Genomic DNA, 27094 nt, shown 5'->3' on the forward strand with positions numbered 1-27094 from the left:
AATCCAGTTTGCAAGAACGTGAAAAAAACACTTGTATAAATTTACAGCACACTATATTATGGCGGTAGAAAATGGATACATGCGTATTTAAACTGAATCTTAAACATTTAAAAATGCTAATTATAATATGACCTTTTAATTAAACGCGATATATATATATATATATATATATATATATATATATATATATATATATATATATATATATATATATATATATATATATATAACTGTGAATCGTGTCGGTCAAGTAGAACTGTCCGAATTTTCACTCCTGCGTTTCCGTCTAGACAGACTGACGACTGACGACAGAGGAAGTGAGTTAAATAAAAGCTTGTAAAAATACCTTACATTCCCTAACACGATGACTGCCTCCGAAACAAAATAGTGAGTATGTAAAATTAGAAACCTATAGCGGACAGCAATAGGCCTTAATATATTCATTAAGGCCACCCTCTGTTCTAAGTCCGCAATTTCCCACGGTGTTAAAGGTACATTTTTATCTAGGCATGATGTGAAGTGGAACAGGTTGGATTGATGGCTCATCTTAACTTTCTGTAAAACCGCATTTTTTTTACAAAATATCAGAAGCATTTGATACCATCTACTTTAAAAAGTGATTTTATTGATAATAAATATTTCTTCTGCTAAATTCAAACATATATTTTAACACACACATTTACATTGCTATGTTCCAGCATATATTTTATCACACAAGGTTACTTATCTAAATTTAGATTATATTTTATTGCAATTGTTTACTTTACTAGGTTCCAATGTCCGCAATGTGCAGTCAGCGGACACATGAGTTTTTGCCAACTTCACTTGGATATCACCGAATTTCAACAACCTTTCTGTAGGCCGGTACAGAGAACGTTTCTTCTGATAATCAGATGTGTACAATATTTATATTAGGAAAATATCAACAATACTTTTTCGTAAACCCTACATTGGCTTGTTGTAATTCCATGTGAATGAATTGCTAAAAAAACGTAATGACTTGTAAAAAAAATATGCGTTACCTTCCCTTCTTTAATCATAATATCCAACATCATAAATGTATCAATGTTTTGTTCCCAAATCTCTCGAACACAGTCGTTGATGCCTACTTCATTTGGGCCTGTAAACAACATTAAATAATTGTCTAATGTGTCGCCTTTTTGCTTAATTTAAATGTAAACATTATATGCAATATAACTTTAAACCAATAAATTATTCTATACTATTATTGCTAGAGTATAATGAATATTCAGTTGTATTTATTACATGTCTATTCTTTACTATTTTTCATCATTGATTTAATACTGTTTGTATCAAATATTTCTAACGTAAAAAGAACTAAAATTGCAATACTACCTTGTGATGCGACAAATCTCTGTTTATTTTTGTAGCCCTAGAAAGTGATCGACATTTTTTCATAAACTATGAGATTTTTGAGATTTGTTTAAAACAAACTACATTTAAGTAGTCACAATACACAATAAATTAACATGTTCTTTAAAATACTGACTGCACTTATTTTAAGCTCAACAAAAGTACCAACATTTATTTCTCTCACATTAATCTCCTTATCAAAATGGCGACAATACTTACAGTAAACTCTCCACGGTAAAGTAGACTTTCGTTTGTCTGCATGCCATGTAGCTCTGAGACCAAGACTTTAATGTCGTTTACACCCATGTTACAATTTGTGTTTTTATTAACAACAGGCTGTTCGCTTACTGTTACGTTGGATTCCATCTTTTTTTTAGGTCTGTTTAGATTTAATAGACAATATGGAATACAATAACAACACATTTATAAACATTGTTGGAGCGAGAAACATTCACGGTGATGCGCCGTTAATAAAATTTTAAGCATTATGTACTGTTTCATATCTAACTCAGGGGTCGGCAACCTTTTGAGACGGAAGAGCCAAAAGTTACAATTTACTAAATTTTCCAGTTTTTAAAGAGCCACATTTTTATTTTCAATATTTGGTATTTGATTAGGATTATGTAAATAGATTTGGTTTGTTATTTAAAATAAATAGTTTTAAATAGAAATAATATCTATTCAATTAAAAAAATACACATGTTTCGCCAGAGTAATAACATTAGTAAACAAATAATATATCTATAGGACTCTCCCAATACACTTTAGAAGCTGGGGTCTCCCAACTAGAAGATAAGGAAATGCATTCTAAATAAAATAACATTCCCATTTAACGATATTCAAACAAGTCGGCACTTGGGCAGTGTAAGCATGGAAATATTGCCACGGGCTGTCTATAGCACTGCTGTGGGGCTGGGCGTGGTGCCCAAGCGGCTATTAGCTGTTCTTATACTTTCTAATGCACCTATTCTCACAGTTCTCTGGTGAGTATTTTTATCCTGTTTAAAGCTGTGTTTCTTTAAAGTGTAATATATTTTTAGAATTTTTTAAATGAAATAATATAACTATCAATATTAGTACAAGGAGCTGGAGAGCTGCATTTTGACATCGAAAGAGCCGGATGCGCCGTAGGTTGCCGATCCCTTTTTTAACATATCGTTCTAGCACATAGCTTGTAACACATATAACTTTAAGTAAAACTAAAAAACTAATAATCCCCGTAATGACTATGGGATAAATAGTCATTCCCAAATGACGTCACGAATGTTTGAAGATTGTATTCCTCTCACTACTCACTGTCACACATCATTACAAAAAGTCAGCTCACTACATCTAAAAAGACGTTACACCTCAGAAAATACTTTTTCGACTTATAAAAAAAAAACAATTTTAGCTGAGCATAGTGTCGACCATACTATCTTATTATCTAAAAAAAAGTCACACTCCAGCTGAAATGTTTTTGTTTTTAAAAACGTTGATTTCTTTATATTACACTTATCAACCTCAAAACTCAAATGAATATCAAAGTAATACATTATTACAACTAACATCGAAATAATAACAATGAGTTAGAACCATGTGAGAGCATTGGGATTTCCCGCTGTGAACTTTCTATGTGGGAAAGTTAAGACCAAAAATGTACAACATATATCCCCTGTAAAAGATTTACGGGAGGCCTTAAAAAATTGAAACAAACAATATTTTAACTAAGTCATATCATAGGTAACAAATTACAATGATAAGAAACACAAAGGTAATTAAAATTAATACTAATAGTTTCGCTGTCTGTCTATATGACAAGAACGCTCTAGAGAAAACACAAGCAAATTAAAAACATGCATAGTAATTCGAAAAACGAAGTATGACGTCGTCACATTTAGCACAGAGTAGAAAATAATCTCAAGCCGGATAGTGCACACAGTAATATGACGTCATTGATTCTCGAGTAAACATTGAATAAAAAGGAAATGTTGTCTTCTTCTTCTTCTTCTTCGTTCTTAATTATTTGTGTTGAAGGGGATCGAGATTTATCTGCCAGTGGGTTTGAACTCGAGACTGTTCGAATTTATCAACCATGAGCTTTTTGCCGACTCGACCACGCCTCCAACACAATTAAGCGTTACGTGTCAACTGGTTATGTGCCATTGAGGCCATTGACTCCGATTTCAGCCTGCTTTTCTTTTTGGATTCGCTTCCATAGCCTTTGTCCAACCAAGAACAAACTACAAGGCAGCAGTTGTTTAATTTTGGAGTTGTCTCTCCTAGAAGAGTGGCTGTCCCCAGCTAACGAGCCTCATCTGCCCGAGGGTTCGAACTCGAGACTTTTCGGTTTAGCAATCATGTTTCTTTCAGACTTTTTCCTCCCCGGAGAGGGGTGGTGGTACTTGAAATTTTCGGGGGCGGGGGTAGAATTTTCGGGGAGGGGGCGGACACTGGAAAAAGTATATAATTATATTTCGTTGAATGGGACGTTAGACATTTTTTTTTTGGGGGGGGTGGGGGTGGTGGTGTGTGTGTGTGTGGGGGGGGGGGGAGGGGTGGGGTGGTTTTAGTTTAGAGAAAAGAGACAGCACTATCAGCCTAGCGCCCGTTGTATCCTTCCTCAACGGGCCATTTTTCTCGTATTTAAATATTTAAGGACTAAAATTGTTTCTTAAAATAATTGAATTATTTGTTTTGTATTTATGGGCCTACTTTTTTTAGTAAGCACTTTTGGCATAGATTCTAAATGTACATCTACTTTTCGACAACAACTTAAACCTAGTTTCGGTATTTCTAAAAATATTTAGTGTAGTTTTGAAAATAAAGTATTTTTTTCTCAAGTTGTACATAAAATGTGTTTATACACATAACTATATCATTAATTTAATGTAAACCTTGAAATAAATGCGTGTCTTATATATTCTGAAAAAAAAATGTTTTTCTCTACCAAAGTACGCATTTTAAAGTGATACACACTGTGCATGTGCTCTGATCAGACGATATCCAAAAACTATTTAAAATAAACGCACTAATTTTAGAAGCATATAGATAAATGTTACCTTAAGAGTGCAACAATGATAACGCAAACAACAAAAAGCGGCATTGCTCCTATTATAGGAATAATGATGTTCGGCTCTTCGCTGTGCAATGGAACAGTAGTTTCTTTAATTGGAGAATAGAAGTTTAAATTAAAGAATGTTATGTACTACAAGTATAATCACATAGTGCTAAAATTACCAACTGTTAAGTCCTTTTAATATGCAAGAGTCGGAGAGCTACCAATTGATAATTACCATTAAACAAGCTAGAATACTAGAGCTACCAATTGATACTTACCCTTGAACAAGATGCATTCCGTGTCTTGTTCTGTGAACGTTTCATTACACCCAAGTAGACAAGTTCCATCTGTGTAGTTACACCAAACCTGTGTGTCATTGACCACACACAATGAGCTGCATGGTGTATGACAACCGTCTCCATAGTAGCCAACATCACAAACTGCATGAAGGTTTTAGTGTAGATTGTTACAATGAATAGAACTATCTACAATGTAAAGTGGAATAACAAATACTTTTTAGCGCAATTTCCTTACAGGAATTGCGATTATTAACTCGTCTTTTCTGGATGGGTGTGTGTCCGCAGCTTTAAGTCGTCTTTAAGTCGTATCTCCTCCTCAACGAAGCAATATCGAGGACTAGTTCCAAAAGCAAATATGTTAAGCAAATTCCGAGGATGATTGTGGGCTAAACACATTCCCTGAATTCCTTCCTGGATTTCCCGGAAAAGCCAAAAAACCATGAAATTCTGGATGGATGGACGTGTGTCTGCAGCTTTAAGTCGTATCTCCTCCTCAACGAAGCAATATCGAGGACTAGTTCCAAAGCAGATATGTTAAGCAAGTTTCGAGAATGATTGTGGGCCAAACAAATCCAGGAATTCCGTCCTGGAATTCCCGGAAAACCAAAAAAACCTCGAAAAAATACAGTTTTTGGCCCATATCTCGGCAACCAGACCACTTAGCGACTTGAAACATTTACCAATCGATTTCTGCCATAATTTAGAACAATATTGCCGTAGAAAGTTTTCAAAATATCCTTTCGTTCGGTAAAATTGTTTTTTTTTTAAATTACATTATAACATAAGGAAATTGCGCTTAAATTGTCACTAGACTTTTTATTAACTTGTTTAGTTATATCTTTACGTGTTTTATTTACTGCTTTAATGACCAAAGCATTCTAAACATGTTTATTTTAGTTTACTAATTTTAATAACTTGTACATTTACCTTTGCATATATATATATATATAACAACATTTATTAGGTACAATCTAACATTATCAAAAGTATTTTTTCTTGATATCCAGATAGCAGAGCCTACCTTTATCACAAAAAATCCCGTGATATCCAGGATTACACTTGAAACAGTAACCGTTAGTCGCGTTGCACTGTAAATTTAAACAGTTAAAAGGGCAGGTGCTTGTACAGTTTTGTCCGAGATGGCCGTCTGCGCAATCTGTGTTGGGTGTTAGAAAAATTTAAAATGTATCACTCATTAAATAAACATCTCCATTGTTGTGCTGCTTTTTAAAAATGCATCAACGGTTATATGCTATCCAATCACCTCATGTTTTCGTCTACAAGCTTTAAGTAAAACAAATTACCATGATCACAAAAGAAGCCCATTTTGCCAAAAGGACAACTTAAACACCGACCATTTACGTTGTCACAAATCTGGTCTGTGCAGTCGGTGCTACATGGCTTGCTGCATTGATCCCCATACGTAGTAGCATCGCAATCTGTGTAGTTTTATCCAGAATAAAATAGTCATGAAAATGTATCTTTTAATTATAGGACATACATAATTATACTTTTTATCATTATGATCAAACTTGTTATGAGCAATGAGAACAGACACAAATAAAGCAACTAATGAAATAGGTTTTTAACATTAAAGAACAATAATGAACCCAACCAAGTACAGGAATGTAAGAGTTAAAACAAGACTAAGTCGTCGCAAGATAAAATAAACTTTTCTCACTCTTATCACAAAAGCCGCCTTGTTTTCCAATAATACAGCTATTGCAGGTTCCATCAACATTGCTACACTGTTGATTTTTACAGCTGGTGTTGCATCTTTGTGCACAGTTTATACCATAGTATGAGGTATCGCAGGCTGTTTAGGAATAAGATGACATCTTCAGATTTAAAGTTAGATTTAAATTTAGATTTAAAGTTAGATTTAAAGTTAGATTTAAAGTTATATTTAAAGTTATATTTAAAGTTAGATTTAAAGTTAGATTTAAAGTTAGATTTAAAGTTAGATTTAAAGTTAGATTTAAAGTTAGATTTCAAGTTAGATTTCAAGTTAGATTTCAAATTAGATTTAAAGTTAGATTTAAAGTTAGATTTAAATTTAGATTTAAAGTTAGATTTAAAGTTAGATTTAAAGTTATATTTAAAGTTATATTTAAAGTTAGATTTAAAGTTAGATTTAAAGTTAGATTTAAAGTTAGATTTCAAGTTAGATTTCAAGTTAGATTTCAAGTTAGATTTCAAGTTAGATTTCAAATTAGATTTAAAATTAGATTTAAAGTTAAATTTAAAGTTAGATTTAAAGTTAGATTTAAAGTTAGATTTAAAGTTAGATTTAAAGTTAGATTTAAAGTTTGATTTAAAGTTAAATTTAAAGTTAGATTTAAAGTTAGATTTAAAGTTAGATTTAAAGTTAGATTTCAAGTTAGATTTCAAGTTAGATTTAAATTTAAATTTAAAGTTAGATTTAAAGTTAAATTTAAAGTTAAATTTAAAGTTAAATTTAAAGTTAGATTTAAAATATATCGACAATTAAAATGTTGTATTGTTTTCATTTGATTAATGAGTTTGTGCGTAAATTAATAGGGCGGAATCTATAAAATGTATATAGCACATTTTTATTCTCCCGCTTTAAACATAATAGATGTCAATAAATGATAACTTACCGTACTCACAAAACACCCCTTGGTACCCAGCTGAGCAGCCCAGACATGAACCATCGATATTGTTACATTGTTGGTTTAAACACCTGCGACTGCACGTTTCCGCACATCCTGCGCCGTAGTGTGAGTCACTGCATTCTATCCAAGACAATTAAACCAGTGGCGTGACAACCATTAAAACATATCGGACACAGTTCACTGGTGATACTCGTTTTTTTTAATTTTTTTTGCAATTGAATCGCAACATTGCTACCCCCCCCCCCCCCCCACCTCAAGTGACTGCTTTGAACTGTGCATATTGAACAATGTTTCTCTTTAGTCGTTTGTGAATGCAGCTGTGTATTATTGTTAATATTTATAGTTAACACCTTTACGTCATAGTGTTACTTCCCCAGTCAATTTGTACTAAACTAACCAATCAACTTTCATTAATCGTTGAACTGAAAAGGCGGTTTTCTTCTGAACATTTTGTAATAGTTTGTCTTTGTATCCATGTCTAAATGGTGTCATCCGGTGCGGTGCGCAACCCTCGTACCTCCTTGTGTAAAAAATGTGCTATGTAGACAGTACTCAACACTTAGTTTTTTCTATATTAAATATGTGTTTCCGGATTTTCACATCTCTTTAATGTAAAAGTTGATTCTCATATTTGGAATCTAATGTACAGAAAAATATCAACTCACTTATTTTTTTACAAGTTATTTATAATTGTCTTACGTTCTTAAATTTACATTTTGCCGAAACCCAACAACAGTTATTATCACAACAACTGTCACGCTACAATAATTACGAAACTTTTAAAACACTATACGTTATTTTAATATCATGAACACACCTTCAGAGCAGCCGTAACCTTCATAGCCCACAGGACAACCCGACAGACATCCGCCTGTTGTGGGAAAACATTTCTCAGTTCTATCGTCACAGTTGCAAGGGATGGAACATTCGGGCCCATATGATTTAGGTGTGCAGTAATGATCTAAATGTTAGCAGATCGTAAACATGGTTGTTAACAAACAGACAATGATAAACAATCGTAAATAGTGCTAATTTACATTGCAATATTTTTAGCAACCCTCTAGCCATATACATAATACATTGCTAATTGATGAAAATATCTTAACATCATTTAACTTCAATAAAGTTCTTCGTATTTCCTATATGTGTGTTTAAAATTTCATTGTATCTTCGAATACTTTACTCGGTTTTTCTTACCGCTGTAGGTCTCCACCTCACATAGCGTTAATATGCCCCTAGCAGAAATGGTCACATATGAAATAGGAGTGGCTGAAGGTCTGGTTGTGATGGTGTAAATAGTGACGTTATTGTCGGGGTTATTATCAGTGTAACTGAATTGTTCCCGATCAGTTGAGCTGCTGCTTTTTAATACAAATCCTTTAATCCGTTCCCTGTTATCTTCTGAAAATAAAAAAAAAATTATTACACAGCTATGTAACTTATTTTTCAATTATTTTTTTACATAGTAGAATAGATTGGCATAAAATGCTGTGTACCTCTGTTATGGATTACATATCTGTTCAAGTACCATGGCTGACTAAATGTGACTTTCCATTCACCTGGCAATCCCGTCAAAGTGTGTGAACATGATTTGTGAGTGTAAAATTTTCTACTTGTATTGCCATCTACAGCTCTACTGGGATCATATGATACACCTTGGTAGGTTTCCGTGGTTGATTGCCAGGTTAATTGTTTTATGGCTACGTTACGACCTAAAAATTGCCAAATTAAAAAAATATAATCAATACATCTGATAATTTCTAATATAAATATAAAAACTTAATATATTTTCGTTATCTATAAAAATGCATTACTATACCTTTCATCTGATCCCCATAAAATTTAGTTTCTTATTGTAAGTACTCCTACGAAGGTTATTGTGAAAAATTCATTTTAATTTCGGTAGAGCGGCGCCCGAAGTGTGCGATGTGATTTTTCTCCATGACAATGACAATGACCATGGCCGTGATCGTGACCATGACCATGACCATGACCATGACCATGACCATGACTATGACCATGACCATGACCATGACCATGACCATGACCATGACCATGACCATGACCATGACCATGACCATGACCATGACCATGACCATGACCATGACCATGACCATGACCATGACCATGACCATGACCATGACCATGACCATGACCATGACCATGACCATGACCATGACCATGACCATGACCATGACCATGACCATGACCATGACCATGACCATGACCATGACCATGACCATGACCATGACCATGACCATGACCATGACCATGACCATGACCATGACCATGACCATGACCATGACCATGACCATGACCATGACCATGACCATGACCATGACCATGACCATGACCATGACCATGACCATGACCATGACCATGACCATGACCATGACCATGACCATGACCATGACCATGACCATGACCATGACCATGACCATGACCATGACCATGACCATGACCATGACCATGACCATGACCATGACCATGACCATGACCATGACCATGACCATGACCATGACCATGACCATGACCATGACCATGACCATGACCATGACCATGACCATGACCATGACCATGACCATGACCATGACCATGACCATGACCATGACCATGACCATGACCATGACCATGACCATGACCATGACCATGACCATGACAATGGCGATGACCATGAACATGAACATGAACATGACCATCAACATAAACATCATATTGCGTTAGTAAAAGCAAAAGTGGTTTAGCGTGCAACTTATCACACTACATATCAAACGACATGGACAGATACATAGATAATCTCTACTCTTCTGCCTAATGATCCGCTGGGTCCGAAAGTTTCTGCTGGGCAAGAACGATTTTTAAATTGATTATTTTGTCAATCGATTTTTTTTTCTTCTCAATTATTTATTTGCTCTATAAGTTGTTACTAATTTATTGTGTTACTGATAGTTTTAACGCATTGATTTATCGAAAAAAAAAATTATACTAAATTCATCGATAATGAATGCTTTTTAAAATGATTTAATGAAACTTGAAAAACAGTATTTATTTTAGAAATATTCTAATATTTATAATATTCTAATGTTGTACGCAATTTTCAGAGATAACATTTAGGCTCCCCCAAGGGCGGATTTATCTTGCTCGATGCCTGGACTGAAACTTTTGGGGTTCCCCTGGTATATACATATATATATAGGGGAGGAGGAGGTGAAAATTTCACTTTTTAGGATCCAGAGACAACAAGTGTGAATGCCAATGCACCAGATAGAGTTCCACATTTCAGTTAACTGTATACAGATCCGTTTGAAAAACTATTCACGGTATGCCCATGACAGACTAGCAAACTGGTGATTTAGAATTGTGACATTTTACCACAGTGCGGGGTCAAAAAGTGTCACATGCTTGGAGTGAAACGTATTAACTGTTTCATATGTAATTTGATTGAATCTATTTGGTTCCAAAAACATTTTTTTTTTGTAATATTACAAATAGTTTCTCTTAATAATCAAGAATAGTAATGAATGTTTATATATATATATATATATATATATATATATATATATATATAAGGTTCCATGACAAATGATCTCAGGACAAATGATCTCAGACAAAATATCTCAGACGAAATATATCACGGACAAATAATCTCAGGACAAATGATCTCAAGGACAAATGATCTCACGGACAAATGATACCAGGACAAAATATATCAGGCAAATGATATCATGGACAAATGATCTCAGACAAAATATCTCACAGCAAAATTTTAATAGTGTATTGGATGATTTTAGTTGATCTGAATTTTTTTTTATTGGCTGTCATATGGTTTTGTTTACTATGTTTATTATTGTTTATAGGCCTATATAATAATTGTTAGAAATTTTTGCTGAATAAATTTATCATATTGCTCGAAACATTTTAAAGCTTGTATTAGTAATATAATATACGAAGAATAAATAGCCAAAGCCAAGGTTCAGTAGAATGTGCCAACAAAGATGTTCAAAATATGATGATGGCAAGGTAGTTTGTGCAGCCCATTATTGTGGATCCTGTGGCAACGATGTCTATGCAATATGCGGAACAGCCAATGAAGCAGACGAAGGGTATGGAGAGAACAGTACTCGCAGAAAATGTTCACAATAAACAAGAAATTGTGGGCAACAAGTCAGCAGCTCATACAATCTTGCAAACTCAAGGAGCTAAGATCTAACAAAATTTAAACAAGCTGAAGTGGGAGATACTGGTCGCATCCGTATTGTGACAGTGCCTGAATGCCTTCAGCCAATCCTCTCCTTCAGTTTTTGCAGAGGACCAGGATTCTTGCATGGCAATCTTGTTGGCAACAGCAACTTCATAGGCTAGTTTGCGAAATTCTCTCAGTTAGGCCATACAGATTGAAGAGGCTTCAAGGATGTAGTCCAGCAAAACTTGTTCTTGCTCATCTGAGAAGATGCGCTTCTTCTGCGTGCTGTAACCAAAGTTTCCTTCTCAATGTTGCCGTTGTTTTGTGCAGATTTACATAGCGATGAAGGGTCATATAATTAAATCCACAGTCGGATGCATCTTTACGGAGCAACTTTCCTTCAAAACGGGCTGTAACTGACATCTCAATGGCATGTTTCGTAAAAGTTTCTCGTGTTTTCTTGCGCTGGTATTGTCTTGGCATGATTCTGTAGATAAAAAAGCAAGCTGAACGCCTTAGACTAAATTCAAATATAAAATCTAATCACAAAACGCAGTGATTGAATATGTAATGATTGGACAATAAATGTTATTATTACTATTATTATTATTTTTATTATTATTATTACTATTAATATTAATATTATTATTATTATTATTATTATTATTAAAACTACTACTACTACTACTACTACTACTACTACTAATACTTGACCTGCGTATTATTATTTTATTCATGCTACGGGAATATAATGACTTCCCTGTCATTTGGAAATTCAAGAAAGAAAAATAAAAAAAAATATTGTGCATGTTTTGTACCAAGTAGTCTTCTACTTTAATGAACGGAGTGAACATTCACACCCAAGACATAGTGTGAATTCTCACCCCATGACCTATGACAGTTCATCCCAACAAAATAATCCACACTTTCAAATCAATTTCTCAAAAGTACAAATAATCCAGACTTACGTTATTATAGCTTGAGAAAACAACAAGTGAATGAAAACACAAAAATAATGAAAGATGCAAGCATACTTACATGATTTCGTTGATTAAATTTCTCACTTTGTAGATAAAAAAGTACATGTGGTTCTGAACTTAATTCTGGTTCAGAAAGTTATAACAGGAAGTGAACTCCAAGCAAGGTAAACGACTAAAACGATAATTTTCTTGATGGAGGAATGAAAAAGTATGTTCTTTAAGGCAAACACATGCCGTGACTTTTCACCCACTCCTCCCATTTACACAAACACACACACACACACACAGACATATATATATATATATATATATATATATATATATATATATATATATATATATATATATATATATATATATATATATATATATATATATATATATATATATATGAAAAATGAATATAAAAAATATATATTTACCACCGTTGATGTAAACAGAGCAAATCATTTTGTCTGATTTAAAGTCTATGAAAACTTCCTTTACCAACACGTTTGATTGGCATAAGATTTCAGTGACCTTAAGAGAGAATTTAACCACTTCCATCCTATTACATGGGATGCTTTCTCCGGTCTCTTTGACAAACGAAATTTGGACATTTTCTAGTGATTCTAGCATAAATAGAAAAAGATTATTATCACCTTTTAAAACAATAATTATATGTCAAATTTATTCTATGAAATAAAAAGGTTGACTAGTCATCTAAAAAGTGTTGTTCTCGGTGCATAGGGGACAGTACCGTAGCTAAATCGTCTAATGGGGCAGGTTCAATTATGTTCCGTCATTCTCCGTCATTATATATATATATATATATATATATATATATATATATATATATATATACATATATATATATATATATATATATATATATATATATATATACACATATGGTATAAAATCACGCTTTTCAAACTAATAGAAAAACTAAATCTAATAGGTGGAACATGTCTAGCACTTCAGATCATTCATTTTTAATTAGCTACTGCTTTTGTGTTATTTAAAGTTCATTTTTTACATAATGATAAGTTATATGTTAGATTACTGCATTGATCTTACACCTCTTTACTGGTAATTGCAAAAACAATATTTACAATGTTTTACCTGTTTCAAAAAGGTATGATTCTGGCAGCATGGTACTTTGGTATCTCATTACATATTTTTCCAAATGATCTTAACAGATCAGTTCGGGATGGGTTGAGGAGGGGGAGGGTGTGGGTTCAACTTCTTTCACCACTGTCCGGTTGCTTTAGGTCATTACCTACCCAGCGTGTGCCTAGGTGTGACACTAATATCGCTCTACACAATGATGTCCTGTTTTAGGTTTTAATTCAGTATTTTGTCATATGGTGTTTTGCGTCCATTATGTGCTTAAAATAGGTTGTACGTTTTAACGGCCCGCAACTCATCATGAGTAAAAAAAAAGTCGTTTAGGTGACAGGACAAATGATCTCAAAAAAATGATCTCGGACAAAATTTCTGAGACAAAATATCTCACGGACAAATGATCTCAGGACAAATGATCTTAAGGACAAATAATCTCACGGACAAACGATACCAGGACAAAATATATCAGGACAAATGATACCATTGACAATTGATCTCTGACAAAATATCTCAGACAAAATATCTCACATCAACATTTTAATGGTGTATATGATGGTTTTAGTAGATCTGAATATTTTTTTATTGACTGTCATACGCTTTTGCTTACTATGTTTAATGTTGTTTATAGGCCTATATAATAAGTGTGAGAAGTGTTAGCCGTATAAATTTGTCACAGTACACTAAACATTTTAAAATTAAGATTGCTAGTATAGTATTCGAGGATAAAAGACACACCTTCGTATCAATGTGGTCGCCTGCTTTAATGGCAGAGACATGCATTATGGGAAAGACATCCGCCCTCCATGGACGTTACAACTAGCATCTAAAGTCAATAGTTATGCTTCGGACGCACCTTAGTGATCAAGCGACAAATGCTTATTTAAACGACAGCGGTCATAGCGGAGCTAAGTATGTCGTAGTATTCTTGCAAACAATTCAGTATTAGTTGTGCTTACTAAGCTATGGCCTCATTCGTTGCCTAGCAGAAAGGTGTTAGGGCATTAGTTTCTGGTGAAGCTATGTTTATAAAAGCCATAAGTGGAGCTGAAGGCAAAGAGATTTGGAAATGTGAAGTTCGAACATGTCGAGCAAGAGTTCACACAATGCATGATCACATAGTATTAGAGAGGTGTGATCATAACGATGTACCTGCAAGCAAAGAAACGTAAACATTTTTGTTGATGATCCAATAAAAACAATAGTTTTACGTTACAAACCTGAAGACCCATTTACATTTTTGAAAAATTGTTCGCGTGTTTTGAACATTAATGTTATTTTATTTGTTTTATGCATTAACATTTATTATACCTTTCAGACTAAAGGAGTTTGTTTTAATTTTTAATTTTTAAAAATAAATGCTACTACAAAGATTAAGTTTAAAAAATCTTTTGATGCTTTTTTTGAGTTCAAAGAATTCATTTTATTCACGACTTTTGTGGGTAAAAAAAAGTAAAAAAAAAACTATATTGACAGTTAATTTAAAAAAATGTTCAAATCAACTAAAATCAACGTACATACTATTAAAATTTTGCTGTGAGATATTTTATCTGATATATTTTGTCTGAGACCATTTTCCATGGTATCATTTGTCCTGATATATTTTGTCCTGGTATCTTTTGTCCTTGAGATCATTTGCCCTTGAGATCATTTGCTCTGAGATCATTAGTCCAGGGATCATGTATTATGCGAACTCTTGCTCGACATGTTCTAACTTCACATTTCCAAATCTCTTTGCCTGCTGCTCCACTTATGGCTTTTATAAACATAAATTCACCAGAAACTAATGTATTACACCTTTTCTGCGAGGTAACGAAGGAGGCCATAGATGACAGTTCTCATCATTTGTCACCTGAGCACTGTGACCGACGCATAACTATGAACATTTGATGTTAATTGTATTTTCCATGGAGGGCGGATGTATTTCCCTAAACCTTGTCTATGCCATCATAGCGGGCGGCCACCTTGACACGAAGGTGTGTCTTTATTGTTATTCCATTCCCTTTGATCAAGTTTCGTCCACCTGACATGGTAGAATTGTCTCATGTTTGGCACGCCTACCTACGCTGTCTATTGAAAAAAAAATATTAATTTTCGCATACTATATTATTAATCGCAATTTTAAAAACTTTAGTGCAATATGACAAATGTATACGGCAAACACTTCTCACAATTATTATATAAGCCAATAAACAACATTAAAAATAGTCAACAAATCCGTATGACAGTCAATAAAACAAATATTCAGATCAACTATTATCATCAAATACACTTTTAAAATTTTGCTGTGAGATATTTTGTCAGAGATCAATTGTCCATCGTATCATTTGTCCTGATATATTTTGTTTTGGTATCTTTTGTCCGTGTGAATGTTTTTGTCCGTGAGATCATTTGTCCAGAGATCATTTGTCTTGAAATCATTTGTCAGTGAGATATTTTGTCTGAGATATTTTGTCGGATATCATTTGTCCTGAGATCATTTGTCCTGTCGCCGATGTTTACATACCCGGTTTATCGAAAACAACTCTAAGCCACGAGACATAATAAGCTATCTCCCACGACACAGTAAATGTCTTAACACTTGCACACGTCAAGTCATCGCCATCTGTTAATGTATTGTTTGACACTGTGGTTCCTGTCTGTACAGTAGCGAGATCACCTGTTTGATGGGAAAAAGTCAATAACATAAATTGTGCTTCTATCACCTCATGACATATTTGTATATATTTCTTATCGTCAGGCTACTCACCGTATTGACATAGATGACCAAACCAGCCCCTGTCACACATAGACCCTCCTGTACACTTTCCGTCAACATCACATTGGTTGTTGACACAGCGACATTTAAACTGACACCTAGAGCCGAACCAGCCAGCGTCACATACTGAAGCATATGTAAAACATTCATATTTAGTTAACTGTTATTACAACAGCCTAACAAATATACCCTACACTGATTTCTTCGTTTTTAAAAGTGTGTTACTAATGTAAATGCAGCTATGAGTAATCTATAATAATAGTTTCGCTGTCTGTGTATGTATCTATCTATCTGACAAGAACGCTCTGTCTGACAAGAACGCTCTAGAGAAAACATAAGAAAAAATTCTATCTGACAAGAACGCTCTAGAGAAAAGACAAGCAATTTAAAAACATGCACAGTAATTCGAAAAACGAAGTATGACGTCGACACATTTAGCGCACAGAGTAGAAAATAATCTCACAGTAATATAATGACGTCATTGATTCTGGCGTAAATGGCGTAAATATTGAATAAAGAGGAAATGTTGTCTAATCTAAGTGGTTTGCGTGAAGAGTTTCTTGCATACAATTCTTCGGGTAGGGGCGAAGCCCCACCCCCCGCGTAAGAACGTCTGAGCCCCCCCCCCCTCCCCAACTCAAAAGAAATTTCTTCATCGATACTCTATAATAAAATTACCGCCTAATTAATGTGTCTAATCTAAAAAGTGATTTTCTTGCAATTTCTTTAATGCAATTCTTCGGGTAGTGGCTAAGCGCGACACCAGTGTTTCTTTCAGACTTTTTCCTCCCCGGAGAGGGGTGAGGGTACTTGAAATTTTCGGGGGCGGGGGTAGAATTTTCGGGGAGGGGGCGGACACTGGAAAAAGTATATAATTATATTTCGTTGAATGGGACGGTAGACATGTTTTTTTAGGGGGGGGGGGGGGGGTGGGGGGGGGGGGGGTGGTGGGTGGGGGGGGGGTGTGTGTGGGGGGGGTGGTGTGTGGGGGGGTGGTGTGTGGGGGGGTGGTGTGTGGGGGGGGGGTGGTGGTGTGTGGGGGGGGGGGGGGTGGTGTGTGTGGGGGGGGGGGGTGGTGTGTGGGGGGGGGGGTGGTGTGTGGGGGGGGTGGGGTGGTTTTCGTTTAGACTTTTTCCTCCCCGGAGAGGGGTGGGGGTACTTGAAATTTTCGGTGGCGGGGGTAGAATTTTCGGAGAGGGGGCGGACACTGGAAAAAGTATATAATTATATTTCGTTGAATGGGACGGTAGACATGTTTTTTTGGGGGGTGGGGGTGGGTGGGTGGGGGTGGGTGGGTGGGGGGTGGTGGGGGTGGGGGTGGGTGGGGGGGTGGGGGTGGGTGGGTGGGGGTGGTTGGTGTGTGGGGGGTGGGGGTGGTGTGTGAGGGGGTGGGGGTGGGTGGTGTGTGGGGGGTGGAGGTGGGGGTTGGGGGTGGGGGGTGGGGGTGGGGGTGGTGTGTGTGGGGGGGGGGGTGGGGGTGGGGGTGTGTGTGGGGGGGGGTGGGATGGTTTTAGTTTAGAGAAAAGAGACAGCACTATCAGCCTAGCGCCCGTTGTACCCTGCCTCAACGGGCCATTTATCTATAATAATAGTTTCGCTGTCTGTGTATGTATCTATCTATCTGACAAGAACGCTCTGTCTGACAAGAACGCTCTAGAGAAAACATAAGAAAAAATTCTATCTGACAAGAACGCTCTAGAGAAAAGACAAGCAATTTAAAAACATGCACAGTAATTCGAAAAACGAAGTATGACGTCGACACATTTAGCGCACAGAGTAGAAAATAATCTCACAGTAATATAATGACGTCATTGATTCTGGCGTAAATGGCGTAAATATTGAATAAAGAGGAAATGTTGTCTAATCTAAGTGGTTTGCGTGAAGAGTTTCTTGCATACAATTCTTCGGGTAGGGGCGAAGCCCCACCCCCCGCGTAAGAACGTCTGAGCCCCCCCCCCCCTCCCCAACTCAAAAGAAATTTCTTCATCGATACTCTATAATAAAATTACCGCCTAATTAATGTGTCTAATCTAAAAAGTGATTTTCTTGCAATTTCTTTAATGCAATTCTTCGGGTAGTGGCTAAGCGCGACACCAGTGTTTCTTTCAGACTTTTTCCTCCCCGGAGAGGGGTGAGGGTACTTGAAATTTTCGGGGGCGGGGGTAGAATTTTCGGGGAGGGGGCGGACACTGGAAAAAGTATATAATTATATTTCGTTGAATGGGACGGTAGACATGTTTTTTTAGGGGGGGGGGGTGGGGGGTGGGGGGGGGGGTGGTGGGTGGGGGGGGGGTGTGTGTGGGGGGGGGGTGGTGTGGGGGGGTGGTGTGTGGGGGGGGGGTGGTGGTGTGGGGGGGGGGGGTAGTGTGTGTGTGGGGGGGGGGGGTGGTGTGTGGGGGGGGGGTGGTGTGTGGGGGGGGGTGGGGTGGTTTTCGTTTAGACTTTTTCCTCCCCGGAGAGGGGTGGGGGTACTTGAAATTTTCGGTGGCGGGGGTAGAATTTTCGGAGAGGGGGCGGACACTGGAAAAAGTATATAATTATATTTCGTTGAATGGGACGGTAGACATGTTTTTTTGGGGGGTGGGGGTGGGTGGGTGGGGGGTGGTGGGGGTGGGTGGGGGGGTGGGGGTGGGTGGGTGGTGGGGGTGGTTGGTGTGTGGGGGGTGGGGGTGGTGTGTGAGGGGGTGGGGGTGGGTGGTGTGTGGGGGGTGGAGGAGGGGGTTGGGGGTGGGGGGTGGGGGTGGGGGTGGATAGTGTGGGGGGGGGGGGTGGGGGTGGGGGTGTGTGTGGGGGGGGGGGTGGGATGGTTTTAGTTTAGAGAAAAGAGACAGCACTATCAGCCTAGCGCCCGTTGTACCCTTCCTCAACGGGCCATTTATCTAGTCTATAATAATAGTTTCGCTGTCTCTCTATCTATCTATCTGTCTGACAAGAACGCTCTAGAGAAAACACAAGGAAAATAAAAACATGCACAGTAATTCGAAAAACGAAGTATGACGTCGACACATTTAGCGCACAGAGTAGAAAATAATCTCAAACCCAGAGAGTGCTCACAGTTATATGACGTCATTGATTTTCGCGTTAACATTGAATAAAAAGGAAATGTTGTCTAATCTTAATGGTTTGCGTGAAGAGTTTCTTGCATACAATTCTTCGGGTAGGGGCGAAGCCCCACCCCCCGCGTAAGAACGTCTGAGCCCCCCTCCCCCCTCCCCAAGTGGGGGGGTGGGGGGGGGGGGGGTGGGGGGAGGTGTGAGTGGGGGGGTGGGTGGGGCGGTGGTTTCCTCATCGATACTCTATAATAAAATTACCGCCTAATTAATGTGTCTAATCTAAAAAGTGGTTTTCTCGCAATTTCTTTAATGCAATTCTTCGCGTAGTGGCTAAGCGCGACACCAGTGTTTCTTTCAGACTTTTTCCTCCCCGGAGAGCGGTGGGGGTACTTGAAATTTTCGGGGGCGGGGGTAAAATTTTCGGGGAGGGGGCGGACACTGGAAAAAGTATATAATTATATTTCGTTGAATGGGACGGTAGACATGTTTTTTGGGGGGTGGGGGTGGGGTGGGGTGGGTGGCGGTGGGTGGGGTGGGGGGGGGCTGGTGTGTGGGGTGGGTGTGGGGTGGGGGGTGGGGGGGTGGTGTGTGTGTGGGGGGGTGGGTTGGTTTTAGTTTAGAGAAAAGAGACAGCACTATCAACCTAGCGCCCGGTGTATCCTTCCTCAACGGGCCATTTTTCTCGTCTATAATAATAGTTTCGCTGCCTGTCACTCTGTCTATCTGTTGGGAATGTTATAGAGAAGACACAAGGAAGTAAAAACTTTAAGTCATACGGAAAATGAAACGTAACGTTAAATGGAACATATTGAAGAAAATAGTCTAAAACCGGGAAAGTACACCCAATAATATGACGTCATTGATTCTAGAGTAAACATAATTAAAAAGCCATTCCCTAAAAAGTAGTTTGCGTGCAGAGTTTATTTCAGGCATCTCTTCCACACACTGCTCGAAAGCAATATAATTTTTTTAGAAACAATATAAATTTACAAGTGTTCCCCTCCCCCCACCCCCACCCCGGAGAAATTATACTTCCAGTGACTCTAACCCTACCACCGGAAAAAAGTCTGAAATAAACATTGTGTGCGTTATTGAGGTTTAGCAGCCAAAAGTAGGATACGTTTGTATATTATAGAAGAAGCGTTTACCTTTTGTCTGTATGATCTAAAAATGCGAACAGTGTTTCTTTCAGACCATTCCGCACATTGGGGGGGGGGGGGCGGCATTTGGAATTTTCGAACGGGAGAGTGGGCTTAGACTAAATTTTCTGTGGTCGGACCCTGTTAAAATTATGTATTTTCTAATTAAATTATTTTTCGGTGAAGGGGACGTGTTTCGGAGTGGGTGTTGGGTAGTTGGGGGGGGGGGGGGGGCGCACCCCTCAGAGTCGCCTAAAAGAAACTCTAAATGCGACTTTTGTCAGGCTTCATCTTAGGTGCAAATTTAGTGGTATGACTACGAATATATTTAGTATCATTGTGCAGCAACTAAGAATAGATCAAGCTTAAATTCGGCTAAAATGCCGATTTTGGATAAAAATCCGTTTTTAATTATATTTTACGAGCCGACCCGCGGTGTATCATACGCCGCTATTTAGTTGTTGTTTTTTCCTCTTTTTAGTAATTCATAATTTGTGAATTCGACAGTACCAATGCTGCCACTGAAAATATTTGCTTTAAAACACTAACCCCCCCCCCCCCCCCCCCCCACGTAAAAGCAGCCTCCTCTTAGTTACCTGCTCTAAGTTTAAAATTGTTTCAAACAATATTATCTGCCCCTGATAGCGGTCACCAAACCCGGCTTGTAAACATTTAGCGTGAACCACAGCTCACCAGACCGTGGGTGGGGGGTATGGTAGCGATAGAGAGGAAGAGAGGGGACTGTAAGGCGCGCTTGCAGCTTGTTTTCTAACGTCTTCCAGAAGAGAATTATCCTAATACATAAAAGGCCATGTGCGCTCTTCTCTCTCTCTCTCTGTCCGCAAAATATTTTCGCCGGACATCACGTCAGAATCGGCAGCGATATATGGATACCTTTATACGGACTTTTGTTGAAAATAATATGTTAGATGTTTTAAATGTATAAACACAATTTTATTTAAAGAAGAAAAATAAAAAATAAAGGCGTATTCGAATATAGAGAAACAGTATTATTTATGCAACCGGAAAAGTGTATAAACTTGGGACAAGAACGCATTTAACAATGACGTCACTTATTGTTTACAAAACACTAAAACAAGAGCACGAAACTGATGACGTCATCTTCCGAGTTTAGAATTTGAAATAAAATACTTAAAAAAAACTTTTTAAAAAAAACACGTTTTTCTTGTGGACTAAAAAGTAGAAAATAATTTTAAAACGTGTTAAAAATGAACTATTTACAAAAAATGGCGGGGCTGGCATCCTTATTGAATGGCCAAGCGGAGAAAGCCTGGAAAAGGCAATAGCCACAGGCAGCCTATCCGACAATTTTAGGGCAGAAACAGAAGCTTTAGAACACGCAGCAAACCTCCTGTCAGAACACCCTGAATCACCGAATAGTCAGATTGTATTTCTTACAGATGCCAAATCAGTCCTGCAATCCCTACAAAATCCAGAGTCCTATATTCAAACACTTATGACAGCACTAGAGAGGCTAAAAAATACCTGCAGCAGAATTGTGCTGCATTGGATCCCGGGCCACTGCCAGATCCAGGGTGACGAGATCGCAGACCAGCTGGCAAAAATTGGGGGAAAGAAACCACAACCGGAAATTTCGCTACACCCAAAAGAAAGAAAAAGAATTTTAAAAAACAAACAAACGCAAATGTGGTCTGTCACACACCCTCACTACATTAAAGACGACGGCTATTGTAATTTAACACGAAAACAACAATACATAATCTTTCGACTTAGAACAGGCCACAACAGACTAAATCAACACATGCACAGAAAACTGAAGGTTGGGTGTAGCGAAATGTGCCCTTGTGGCAAGGCCCCGGAAAACACGGAGCACGTACTCCAGGAATGCACTTTGTATAGCCAGGCACGAGACAGACACTGGCCCCAGCCCACCCCACTCAGGGAAAATTATATGGGGCACCTGACAAACTGGAGACCACAGTCCGGTTTGTCCACGAAGTTGGACTTGTTGTCTGAATCCTCCACCATATTCACAATTAAGAACGAAGAAGAAGAATAAGAAGATTCAAATATGATTTAGAGCTATGTACGCTATGAAATGTAGACTACACAATACGATATTCTCGGCCTAAACTTAAAAAACTTTTTATCTATTTGGATTCTAGATCTAGAGATTCTAGATCTAGACTAGATCTAAATCTACGCAAAAACTACACTTTTAGACGCTACGTCGCTAAGATCTATTCTAGATCTAGATTTAGACTCTATCTACTGTAATCTATTCCAAAAATAAATTTCTGTAATAAACTTTTTCAGGACTTAAATATTTTATAGAAATCTGTGTTTGTTTAGCAATGAAACTGGCTAATTTTATGTAAAAAAAATAATTTGTAGAAATAGGCATATTCGTGTAAGTTATTTTTTAAAACACTTCTTTTATTCTCCATATTTTAAAAGGTACCTAATTAGCTGAGATGAAAGTGTACTTGATACCAGACAGGTGGTGCTGGATCGAGACACACCAAGTCAAACCTATTTTTTTTTATATGTGAATCTTCCTATTTTAGACAATAAAGAAAGGAACAACTTTGGAAATCTTTGTTTATCTATGCAATTTGCTAATCTCTATAATATATGAAATGAAGCAAAGTTGTTGGGTGCCCGACATCGGGCACTTCCCGGCGCCGCAGGCGCTTCAAATTTGGCAGGATTTTGCCTTGGGGCGACAGAACACGGGGGCCGGTGTAGGTTGGCCTAAAGGTCTACGATGAGGGGGTCAAAACAGACCTCGACTGACCGGCGCCTTATATGAGCTGTAAATCGAAAAAAAATTGTCCACGTAGGAACCTCTTCATAACTCTTGAGGTCGTAGACCGACCCTCGGGCGAATTAATTAAGCATTCAAATCCTCAATGTTTTTGAAAGCCTAAGCGAAGCTGGGCAGCATGCCTAGTAAATATAGATTCTTTTCCGGTTAACTTTGAAGTTGAGGTGGTTATTTTTGTTTTGGTTTTGGTTTAGAGAAAAAAAAGATAAAATAAGCACTCTAGCGCCGCTGTATTTCTCCCTCAGTGGGCCTCTATCTTGCATGTACATAAAATTTATTTATTTGCGCATGGTGTTGTTTTATACATGCCTTGCCTTTTATGCTATGAATAACTTTTAAATTATTTATCTTTTTCAGTCAGCATTTAATCATTATGTTTACAGTTGTTTTTCTACGCTCATGTATGTTAGAAAAAAAAAATGATAGTAATATGTATAGACAGCAAAACTACGTAAATTATTTGTTGCATAAACATGTTCTCTTAGTCTTTAACTGAATAATCAATTTTAAAATGTCATTAACAAATTGGATACAGAAGTAAAGAGAGAGATTGGTCTCCTACAAGGAGTGTGTTCTTCAGCCGAATGCGTATACATATTTTACTTAAATTAAGAAAGGCGATATTATTTGTGTGCTGGAATTTGATTATAAGGGATGTAAAATAATAATTGTAACCAACCATATACGAATATTTAACGAAGAAATAGTATCTGTGTAATTTCAATAAGCATATGGTAGTTTTAATTAAATTCTTCACATGGTAATTAATCTAGATCTAGGCACGAGGATTTGTCTATAGTTGGAGTTTTTGAAAATTGCTTTTTTAATAATAAAAGTAAATCTATGTATTATAGTGTATGTATAATAATAACAATGTTATGTTGTCATGAAGATGTTTTTAACAGTCTATACTCGGGTCTAATAACGTAGGTGCAGGCTAACAGGTTCCCACAAGTTAGTACAATTTTGTGCACTTACGTGCAGACCGCTTTCCTGTTTGTTTTCTCACTGACCTTGATAAAGTGGTTATTTTTCAATGTGAGTAAATCATAAGCGTGAGAGTTAGGGCGAAAGCTTTGTAATTTAGTCGGGTTTACGTCCACTTAATTTTAGATACTTTGTCCATCGCAAGAAAAAAAACGAGAGTAGTCTTTTGGTCTCTAAAAAGTTGAAATGTATTTCCAATACATTTTAAAGTGTATATTACCTTTTTGAAGTGTTATACTATCCGAGGTTCTTCGATATATTGGTTTAATGGCTTATATTTATACAAGGATTATACGCATATTATTAAATCATACCGCAACTCGTGTGTGCAGGTATAATCCATAAATAATTAGTTTTACGTCCAGGTTAGTTTCAGATAAACAACAACGCATCGTGACTACGTTCACTACTTTTATTTTGTCTCAAATATAAACATTCCAGAGTAGCCCTCGTCCTAGCCGCTATCAACTAACCCCTGATATTCATTCACTCCAACTTTTATACCGCATTTGACCTTGGGATAACAATAATTAACACACCGGGTTAACAATACTCTAGGGTACTCTAGGGTAAACTCAACTCCCACACGCACTCTCCCCTAATTCTAGATTATTCTAAACTATTTCGATCTAACCTACAACTGACCCGTAACAATTAGCTTACTACCTTTGCCGCCTGTATCATCAAATTATCTTTACTGAAAAAAACACATAGACAATGGACATAGAGCTGAGTCAAAAAACCCTGGTGGATAATGTACTAGTAGACAACGCTATTCTTTGCGCAATGCGATATAGCATGAAGAAGTTAGTCTAGTAGTGTTTGTATATGTTGTAATGTAGACTGGTACATGATTTGTACTTACCTCCAGTTGTATCCTTTATACAAGTGTGTAATAACACGATTGACAGTGATATAGTTAAGTACAACATGGTGTTTTACTCAGAAGATGATCTAGAAACACACACACATATATATATATATATATATATATATATATATATAGCTTTAGTTGTAGTTGTAGTTGTAGTTGTAGTTGTAGGTGTAGGTGTAGGTGTAGGTGTAGGTGTAGGTGTAGGTGTAGGTGTAGGTGTAGGTGTAGGTGTAGGTGTAGGTGTAGATGTAGGTGTAGGTGTAGGTGTAGGTGTAGGTGTAGGTGTAGGTGTAGGTGTAGGTGTAGGTGTAGGTGTAGGTGTAGGTGTAGGTGTAGGTGTAGGTGTAGGTGTAGGTGTAGGTGTAGGTGTAGGTGTAGGTGTAGGTGTAGGTGTAGGTGTAGGTGTAGGTGTAGGTGTAGGTGTAGGTGTAGGTGTAGGTGTAGGTGTAGGTGTAGGTGTAGGTGTAGGTGTAGGTGTAGGTGTAGATGAAGGTGTAGGTGCAGGTGTAGGTGCAGGTGTAGGTGCAGGTGCAGGTGTAGGTGCAGGTGCAGGTGCAGGTGCAGGTGCAGGTGCAGGTGCAGGTACAGGTGCAGATTCAGCTACAGCTACAGCTTCAGCTACAGCTACAGCTACAGCTACAGCTACAGCTACAGCTACAGCTACAGCTACAGCTACAGCTACACCTACACCTACAGCTACAGCTACAGCTACAGCTACAGCTACAGCTACAGCTTCAGCTACAGCTACAGCTACAGCTACAGCTACAGGCACAGGCACAGGCACAGGCACAGGCAGAGGCACAGGCACAGGCACAGGCACAGGCACAGGCACAGGCACAGGCACAGACACAGACACAGACACAGACACAGACACAGACACAGACACAGACACAGACACAGACACAGACACAGACACAGACACTGACACAGACACAGACACAGACACAGACACAGACACAGACACAGACACAGACACAGACACAGACACAGATACAGATACAGATACAGATACAGATACAGATACAGATACAGATACAGATACAGATACAGATACAGATACAGATACATATACAGATACAGATACAGATACAGATACAGATACAGATACAGATACAGATACAGATACAGATACAGATACAGATACAGATACAGATACAGATACAGATACAGATACAGATACAGATACAGATACAGATACAGATACAGATACAGATACAGATACAGATACAGATACAGATACAGATACAGATACAGATACAGATACAGATACAGATACAGATACAGATACAGATACAGATACAGATACAGATACAGATACAGATACAGATACAGATACAGATGCAAATATAGATTTAGCAAACAATACCGGATAATTTCCCTAAATTGTGGTTTTATCTAGATATGATTACATTCATTGAGTTACAATTGAGTTGCAATTAATGGATTTGATAAATATTAAGATGTACAAAAACAAACCTTTGTTTTCTTCATTGTCGATATTTACCATTCACACACAGACATTTAGCGTCGGTGCGTTTTAGTGCGCTTTAATAAAAATATGCGTAAAATCTTATTAGTTCTATTATCTTATTTTTACTTTCTCGAAGTCCTATTGGGTGTTGCAGTAATACTTTGCTATATAACATGCTATTTTTCAAAAAATTATATTAATTAATTGGCAAGCGCTAAAATTATGTTTTAGCTGTCAAAAATTAAAACAAAATATTAATTATTGATTTTTACGTGTTTTGAATTTTTTAATTCAAGATAAACTATTGAAAATAATTTTTGAAATAATTAATAATATTAATTCATTAATCCATTCAAAGTTTTGGAAAAACTTCCGCCAGGGAGAGAT

General features: G+C 37.3%; 1 protein-coding gene and 1 long non-coding RNA gene across 2 annotated transcripts; both read right to left on the reverse strand.

Annotated features, from left to right (window-relative positions):
* Positions 1–738: 738 nt before the first annotated feature.
* Positions 739–13665, reverse strand: LOC131942908 (uncharacterized). Its single transcript, XM_059302874.1, has 15 exons — positions 13617–13665; positions 12935–13123; positions 8846–9061; positions 8547–8750; positions 8167–8310; positions 7335–7469; positions 6395–6529; positions 6018–6152; positions 5735–5869; positions 4693–4854; positions 4416–4518; positions 1594–1753; positions 1357–1393; positions 1023–1120; positions 739–882 (listed from the first exon to the last, which is right to left on the reverse strand). Exons 1-15 carry the CDS (start codon positions 13663–13665, stop codon positions 739–741), a joined length of 2046 nt encoding a protein of 681 aa, XP_059158857.1.
* Positions 13666–16128: 2463 nt separating this feature from the next.
* LOC131942903 (uncharacterized) lies at positions 16129–25290 on the reverse strand. The gene is made up of 3 exons (XR_009386825.1): positions 25228–25290; positions 16366–16500; positions 16129–16275 (listed from the first exon to the last, which is right to left on the reverse strand). It is a non-coding gene; the product is annotated as an uncharacterized LOC131942903 (long non-coding RNA).
* Positions 25291–27094: the final 1804 nt, after the last annotated feature.

Source organism: Physella acuta, unplaced genomic scaffold, assembly GCF_028476545.2.
Source record: "Physella acuta isolate Inbredline_101_S28 unplaced genomic scaffold, ASM2847654v3 ptg000432l, whole genome shotgun sequence".
Taxonomy (NCBI): Eukaryota; Metazoa; Mollusca; class Gastropoda; family Physidae; genus Physella; species Physella acuta.